Source organism: Apteryx rowi, unplaced genomic scaffold (assembly GCF_003343035.1).
Source record: "Apteryx rowi isolate R43461 unplaced genomic scaffold, aptRow1 scaffold_344, whole genome shotgun sequence".
NCBI classification, from domain to species: domain Eukaryota; kingdom Metazoa; phylum Chordata; class Aves; order Apterygiformes; family Apterygidae; genus Apteryx; species Apteryx rowi.
Genome location: NW_020449908.1, coordinates 204228 through 213016, shown reverse-complemented (window position 1 = coordinate 213016; position 8789 = coordinate 204228). Strand labels below are relative to the sequence as shown.

The following is an 8789-nucleotide window of genomic DNA, read 5'->3' as shown; positions in this document are numbered from 1 at the left end:
CTCGCCCCTGGCGCCTGCTTTTAAACGCAGGGGGAAACGTGCCCCCGGAGCGGGCCCTCGCCCTCGCCCGCGCCCCCCGGGCAGGCGTCAGCAGTTCTGCCAGCGGCCCGCGCAGCCAGCGCAGGAACGGGCCGAGCCACGCCACGCCACGCCACGCGTGGACACGGAGGACCTAGCGAGATATGATTTTCAGTGCAACTTTAAACTTCCCTCGTTGTACTTTTCCCCGCAAACCCCGCGTCTCGCCCTGCGGGCCGCGCACGCCCCCACGACGCCACAGCGCCACGCGCGCCGCGCTGGCCCTTTCCACGGCGCATGCGCGCGCTCAGCTCCCAGCGGGGCAACGCGCGAGCGAAGCTTGGCGCTCCGGGGCTTCCGTCGGCGCGTCACGGGGCGGGCCCTCTGCGCTTGCCGTAGCCCGCCATGGCAGAGTATTCCTGCGTCAAGTCCACCAAGCTCGTCCTCAAAGGGGCGAAGGAGAAAAGGTGAGAGCCGGGGGCGGCCCCGGCCGGGCTCCCCCCACCTCCGCCCGCGGCCCCTTCCCACCGCGCTTTGTCTCCCTTCGCAGCAAGAAGAAGCACAAGGACAAGAAAAGGAAGAGGGAGGAGGATGCGGAAGAGCAGCTCGACACTGTCGGTGAGCCGCTTTCCAGGAGTTTTGTGACAACGCAGAAATGGCAGGTGGTGGCAGGAGCCGAAGGGATTTTTATAGGGTTTCTTAAACTGAATGTAATCCCCGTGTGAATAATGTGCGGTGGCAAAGTTGTAAACCTGCGAGTTGCAGCCTTCTAGGCTCCGAGTGGAACTTTTGGCACCAATGAGGTGGATTTTATGCTTGTCTTTTTAGCTGAGTATGTAGTTTTTTAATCTCAAGATCGTTATCTGCTTGAGTCTCACTTGTTTCCATAGTATTTGCTCCAGGAGAAGAGCCCTCTGCCCTCTATCTGTGAATTTTCTAGCTCTGTAATGCTACTATTTAATGAGTGACTTCCACATATATAATCCATCTCATGTGTTACTGTTACTTGCAGATTAGTAGTTGGATCAGCTGTGTTTTCAGTTCCTACTCTGTCACTGGTTACTTTATGACCATAATACATTTTGTTATGGAAAAAGTATTACAAGGAGATTAACATTTTCATAGCCATCTGGTGAGAACCAGGTCACTCAGATGAGCCTCTGATCATTTCAAAAGCAGGAGACTATCAGTTTGTTTTCAATATGTCATATTTAACTGCCTGTGATGTATTCACATTATAAGTTGTTACTGTTAACTGAAACTGAAAACACAAATATTAATCAGTAACAAAATATGATTTTATTTCTTCCTTTTTCATAAAATTGGAGGATCGAAGTTGTATGTAGGCTTCCATCACAAGTGGTAACTTGACAGACTGTTGCCCCTCAGAGTTCTCTTGTCCCTGATTCATCACAGCTCACTTCACAAACAAGAACAACTGAAAATTAACCACAAAGTCAAAGGGATGCAGATACATACTGCATAGTACAGCTTACAAGATAAACATTATCTTCTATTATATGCGTGTGGGCAAAGCTATAGTAGTGCAAGAGGAGTTTTCATTATTCCTCTATTCAAACAAAAAATGACCAATGAAAAAACATGCTATTGTGCTAGAAGAATGTGAAACAGTGTTATGTATGTTCTGAATTCTTTAGTTTACCCAGATTTCAGAAGAGTGCTGTAAGAGATTTGGAAAATTCATATGCTGATCTGCAAGCCATAACTGTATGGGACAAGACAGTTAGCTTCATATGTTGTGTGGAGACAGGGAGCAATTATTTCTGCTCAAGAAAAAGACTGACTTGCAGAATTTACTGTGTGGAAAGAGGGCACTATATGCAGGTTAATATTATTGCTTTTAGGCAGAAAACACTTCAAAATTTTCTCGGTATACTGTTTTATCTATTTAAAAATATAAAAGTTGTAATAACTTTCACTCAAGGAATGTGGGTGGGGCTGTCTTTAACTTTGGTAGGATTTTGTGCGGCTCAAATGTCCACACATAATTAGCTTGAACAACTTAAATCTAAGGATTATAGCTCACATGAAATAATTTAGCAGCGAGTTGCTGCCAAAAGAGATGGTTTTACTGTTTCTCTTGTGTTTGGAGAATCTAATAATTGGATGTGGCCAAAAAACTGCAGGAGGCTGGTCCAGAGAAGAAATACCTTTTTTGCAAGATATATCTTCTGCTGGGTCAGCTCTGGCCGAATCAACCTGCTTTGTGACCTAACAGATCAAAGAAGGGATGAAGTGCAGGAGCCCATGGCTTGGGTTGGCAGGGTGGGGGTAGAATAGCAAGGCTGCCTGTTTCAGCAGCAGCTCACCGTTAAATTGGCTTTGTAGTATAATGTAATGCGCAGAGATCCTATAATACAGTAGTGCATTGCCATCTCTAGAATGCCAAATCTCAGAGAAGACACAGGAATACCATCTCTTGAACTACTGTAACCAAAAGTTTTAATTATTCTATTACATACCATGTTTTTGTATTTCAGGAAACTGGTGGGCCATCAGTAATTTCGGTGAAATTACAGGAACTATAGCTATAGAAATGGACAAAGGAGCTTACATCCATGCTCTTGACAATGGCTTGTTTACGCTTGGAGCACCACATAAAGGTTTGTTTTGGGAAATCTGTTTAAAAAGAAAGGCAGGCAGTTTTAGTAATGCAAGGCATAAAAGTTTCTGATTAAATTAGCATGGTCTAAAGATAAGCAGTTTTACAGATTAAGAGTAAGAAAATAATTTAAGAATCTTAGCTGTAGCATGTAGATGACTTAAAACTAATGACTACTAATCAGTTTCACTTACCTAGTTTCTTGCTCTTTTATGTGTACAGTAAATTGAACTGATTTGGAGATGATCATCCATTAAAAGCCTTACCACTTACTAGTTAAAAAGCAGTATAACTTTTATTAAATCCTATAAAATCTTTGTGGTATCAGTTGAAGAGTGAAACTCAAGTCAGATGGGTTTCAAGGCTTACTGTCAAGTCCTTGTGTTGCTATACTTGTTTTTCTGTTGTTTAAGTGGACTGCAAGAGTGGCCAGATAATTAACTTGTCCCTCACTCTGAATCTGAGAGCCATCAGTCAAACAAGGGCTGTTTCAAAACCCTGAAGGTGTATTTCTTCTTCAAAGTGAGGTCAAGGCAAAGATGGCAGTATTACCTCACTTCAGTTTTGAGGGATGGAGAAGCTAGTGGCTTTCAGAATAGTCACTTGTGTTACCTTAGCTAAACCATAATACGTTTTGTTATGGAAAAAATATTACAAGGAGATTAACGTTTTCATAGCCGTCTGGAGAATTACGACACATTCTCAGTTGTGAATTTCTCAAAGCAAGGACTGTCTTTATTTTGTGTCTTGTTTCAAGCACTCTACCTCTATGAACATAAATAAGCACCTGCGTTGCTGGGGTTTTTTTTGTTGTTGGGGTTTTTTTTGAGCGTGTAAATTCAAAAGGAATTTTCAAAAAATCTAGCATCACAGCCTTCCATAATATGTAAGTATGCAGCAATAGCTGTTGTATAATTCATCAGGCTGTTTTAAACTCCATAGTGCTAACAGGTTAAGATATGGAATGTTTAATATTTCATACCTAAGTAATGGAAAATTCATCCCTCAGATGATGAAGGCCCTAGTCCTCCTGAGCAGTTTACTGCTGTAAAGCTGTCTGATACAAGGTATGTATTATAAAAAAATGCTATAAGTTTTGATTTTTGTTATCCTTGCTTCTGATGTGAATACATGTTTAATGGTCTCTTCAAAATTACTGTAAAGTGATAACCTGTCTGTGAAATGTTGGATATTGTGGATTGCTTTAATTCAAAACATTCTTTATTGTTCTCCCATATTTTCTCTTTGAGGATTGCTCTGAAGTCTGGTTATGGCAAATACCTTGGTATAAATTCAGATGGACTTGTTGTCGGACGTTCAGATGCTATAGGATCAAGAGAGCAATGGGAACCTGTCTTCCAAGATGTAAGCTGTCTGGAATAATTCATTGGATATTCCTGGCATTTGACTGTATTTTGAGTTAAGTCTATTTATCAAGGCAGTAAAATATTCTTTGTCCATGAAGTAAAACCCTTTTGAAATCTCAACAGTATTATAACTTTTAACTTTTTATTTTCCTAAATACCATGTATTTATTATATTTCTTTAAAAGTTCTTAAAATAGTTCAAGTTACTGCATTTTGGCAGCTATATACGATACGGAAATAAAGGAGATGATAATACAGCCAGCCAGCTGTTATAGCATCAATACAGAAAAGAACAGAACACAATTACAGAGCTTTCTCGTGTATCGTAGAGGATAAATGTTATGAATCAAGATTTATATACAAACTCTTTGTGTTAACAATATGTGATACTATTTATGCAGAAGAAAATGGCATTACTAGCAGCAAACAGCCGTTTTGTTAGATGTAATGAAGAAGGAGACATAGAAGCCAGAAGTAAAACTGCAGGAGAAGAAGAAATGATAAAGGTAATAGAATTTGTGCATAAATTATACAATTAATGGAGGATTGGTATGAATATTCAATCTTATCCAGTTTACTACAGTTTACAGTTAGCATACAGTTATAATTGTATTCTATAAGCTGTCCAGTGATTTGCCTCAAAAGGCAAATGAGCACCGGGATTACATAAGCTAAGGTATTTCCAGTAGAGATAGGAAACTATTCTACTCTTGCTAATTTTAACTGTCATGGTGCTTCTTTGAGTTGAAGGGGATTATATGATTTACAGTGGTATCAAGGATTAGACTTAACCCTTCCACCCCATGCTTCAGGCTAGAGCTACTGCTTTTGTTACAGTTGTCTTCAGGTGTGAACTAACAAACTGAAAATCTGAGAATTTAAAAAGTTACTGTGACTTATATTCTCTTATGAAGAATGTATTGTCTTCTTTAACCTGTAACTTCTGTTTTTGTTTTTTTTAAATGCATTTTCTGTTTTGTTTTTTCTCTCAATGACTAGATTCGTAGTTGTGCTGAAAGAGAAGCTAAGAAGAAAGATGATGTTCCAGAAGAAGACAAAGGAAATGTTAAACAGTGTGAAATCAATTATGTGTATGTAATTGAAAGCCATTAACAGGCAGCATTCTAAAATCAGCTATCCCTGTGACTTCTCCATGCTCAAGTACCAAATCTGTTGTTTTAGGAAAACATTGGGGTCTTTACTCCCTGACTTGTCATGCTGATAGTTGAAGGGACTCTCTAAAACCTGTAATCACTTCATGCTAATCATGTCACCCCCACTTAGAATGCCGAAAATGCTTGCATAGTTTGTACCTATAGAAGCCTTAGGGCAATATATGGTATTGTGATGGTTTGCTTGGATTTTATTAGGCAAGTTGCCTACTGCAAAATAGACATTAAGATTCTGATTACAGCTGCCATTTTATTGAAACACGAAACTCCAGAGAAGTTACACTTTTTACACTTCTTTTTCTTTATAGAAAGAAATTCCAAAGTTTTCAAGACAAAAAACTCAAAATAAGCAAAGAAGACACAAAAGCCCTCAGAAAAGCCAGAAAGGAAGGCACTTTTCATGAAACGCTGCTTGACAGGTATTTTAAAGTACAAAAAATAATGTGCTAATTAAAAACTATAGGGAGATGGAATTTCAGTAAACTTTCCTCTCTGGTCTGTGTCCTGCTACTTGTGTTTTGGGTTTTGTTCTGAGTTCGTACTATTTTAGCTGGAAGTTCCCAGGTTTGGATTTATCCAGAAATGAATTCTTGTTGAAATCTTTAACTAGGTCTTTTCAGTTTGTTTACTGCCAAGGATGCAAGAATTTATTTTACTCATAAAAATTGGGCTAATTTTTAACAGTTTCAACACCCATGGCACCAGAACATTTTGGGTAGGGGAGAGCTGCGTGTTTATAGAGAAACAGCTTATATTAAGAACTGTCTTTGCATGATCTAGTGGGATTAAAGCTTTTTTTTTTATTGAGCAAAGAATATAGAAACTTAGAAAATATAGAAAATTTTAATCTTAAAATATAGAAAATTTTTAAACATTTTGTGTCAGTATACCACATAAAGGAACGTTTGCACTAATGCAAATGGACTGATTGCAGAAGACAATTTCTGATGTTGCCTAATTGCAAGTGATGTGAGTTCTCTCTGGCCATCACAGATTGAGTTTCAAAGTCAGTTTCAAATCACATTAGATCTGACTGCATTCTTCTGAGTGATCTGACAAAATGCAATCCATGATCTGGAGGAAAGTCAAGGTTAACTTGTCACACTACAGTTCTAGCAGTTTTAAGAAAGCAGAATTACTAAACAAATCCAAATATTGTCAGGTTTTAATATGTGCTTTGAAGTAAAGTTTTAAATGCTTCCTTAACGCTTTAAGGCAGATAAAGTATTCAAATGTAATCATCTTCTGTTTTAATCTGAATCTTGTTGCATTACTCTTTCCATATAGGAGAGCAAAATTGAAAGCGGATAGATACTGCAAGTGATAACCAGCTGACCCATCTTCTGTATCTTTGGTGATACGGTCAAGTTAAGAACAAGAGTAAAATATTTTATAATGATGAGGTTTTTACAGAAGGCATTTTGTTGATGTTTTTATTATGCTATTTTTAAAGGCTCACCTGAGAGTTGTAATTAAGCATCAAACTAATATCATCTTTCAGTAATATTATTGTTAAGCCTACTCTAAAACTACATGCTATTGAAATTGTTAGATAATTATTTAACTGAAAACAAATTATTTGACCCACTGAATTTTCCCAAAGTTGATGAAAGGAACCTGAACTTGGAGGTGGTGATTAAGGGCAGGAAGAGAACAACAACGAACTTCAGAAGCAAAATATTGTTAATGCACTGAACCATTAAGAAATCTGTAACTGTATTGAACAAATAAGAAATAATTGAAAATGCATGTCTTTGAATACATCCTATCAGCTCCCAAGTAGGACTTTTATGGAGCCATTCTACTCTGCCTCAGGTGAGGATTTGGACCAGGATTTTCAGACTCTATAAAACAACGTTCAGAACAGGCCCACTGTTTAGGTGAATAAATAGCATAATCCATGTACTGGCAAGAGTATGGACAAGTCACGAAATCCTATTACAAATGGAAATGCAGGTGCTTCATAAGAAAAGAGGATGACTGCTTTGTGTTAGCAAGTTGCTCGTTTTATGAGAGGGGGAGGAAATTGATTTCAACTGAAATTTTGCTGGTTTGTCTACTGCATGGACTTCAGCCTATGTTTAATAAAACAACAGGGACCTTTTTTTTAAGGTCATATTATAATATGCATTCCTAATATCTCCTATAAATTGTGGTTTCCTGTTTCTGTTCTGATTATCCAAAATCTTTTCAATAAAAACATCTCATAGGAACTACCTTGGTGACAGCTTCCCTAATCTGCTTCATAAAGGTTACTTGGAAACAATGTTAAGGATTTGTATGGTGGTCACCTGAGTTGTCTCCATGAAGCCCTCTTCTGGCTGTCAGTTTGAACTGCACAAATAATACAAAGCTTTAAGCCAGTGCAAGATAATGAGGTTTCTAAAAAAGAGCCCAAGAAAAGACCAATAAAGTCTAGTCAGTAGTGGCAATTTAAATTGGTCTAATTTCATAGGCAGTTGGTCTTGAGGGGAAAAAGCATAAAGAATTTAAGTACCTCGTAATTGTTTAAACCCACTATTGAATTTTCTGCATTAAAACAAATTATAACTATGGAAGGCTAGTTGAGGTTAGCCATAAAAGCATTTATTTTCCTAAGGATTTAGGAAAAATAAGGATATAACCCATACAAATTTATGGAACGGAGAAATTAAAAATTCCATGGGCTGGGCAAATTCATGCTATAACAGAGAAATTAAGCTCAGTTGTTTCTAGATTTTTTTCATTTGCTTTTTCTAGATCTTTTTCTGAGTTGTTTTTAAGCTCTCCCTGCCCAGCTCTATCCATTATGAACACACTGCCTGTGTAAGGCTGTAAATTTTTTTTTCTTTTTACATATACCTTTGTATTATTTTACAAGTATAGACATACTCATTAGTTTGTTATGCAAGTATCTATTTAAGAATGAGTGCCTTTTCTTCCCAGTTTAGCTTTTGCTGCTGAAAGAAGCACTTAATGGGAAATCAGAATATTCCCTCTGGGGAGTTGGCTTGTGCAACTGTAACGGGATAGTTATGCTTATAGCTTTCTCAAATGGACAAATCCTTAGAGACCTTCCTATCATTCCAGCTGCTCCCTTAGACACTATATTTTAGCATTGATAGAAGTAATATCAGAATACCAAGAAATTCAATAAAAGCCAAGTCTGAGGCCATGCTGAATGGAGGAAAAAAAATTACAAACAAATTAAATTCACAGATGAGAATCTTTCCCTCAGTTTTCAGAGGTAAGTACAAAAGACACCCCTCAGTAAATGTTTTCTGAATTTCAGTAACTTCTTGGAGAATTGTCTTTTCCCCCTTATCTGTCACTTATCCAACTACTGTATTTCAGGACATACTCTTAACAAAAATGTAATAGTATCAGATGGTCACGTAAACTGGGTAAACACTTGATCTTTTTTACCAGTATTAAATTAAATAGCTTCATTAAAAAAAAAAAAAATCCTGTAAAGACAGGTTATTGTTATAAAATGTACTTGGGGATACAAGCTTTGAATTTCCTGCTTTTCAGATTCATAGACTATCCTTTTTCTTATAATTAGAAAGGGAAAACAGAGGCAACTGAAGACTTCTCTGCTATTTATTCTTGCATACACTTCCGTTGTTT

General features: G+C 37.8%; 1 protein-coding gene across 1 annotated transcript; it reads left to right on the top strand.

Moving 5' to 3' along the window:
* Nucleotides 1-368: 368 nt before the first annotated feature.
* Nucleotides 369-7402, top strand: FRG1 (FSHD region gene 1). Its single transcript, XM_026072602.1, has 9 exons — nt 369-485; nt 569-636; nt 2520-2642; nt 3651-3708; nt 3892-4006; nt 4410-4514; nt 5008-5099; nt 5489-5599; nt 6468-7402. The coding sequence occupies exons 1-9, from the start codon at nt 424-426 to the stop codon at nt 6502-6504; spliced, it is 771 nt and encodes a 256-aa protein (XP_025928387.1). The 5' UTR covers nt 369-423; the 3' UTR covers nt 6505-7402.
* Nucleotides 7403-8789: the final 1387 nt, after the last annotated feature.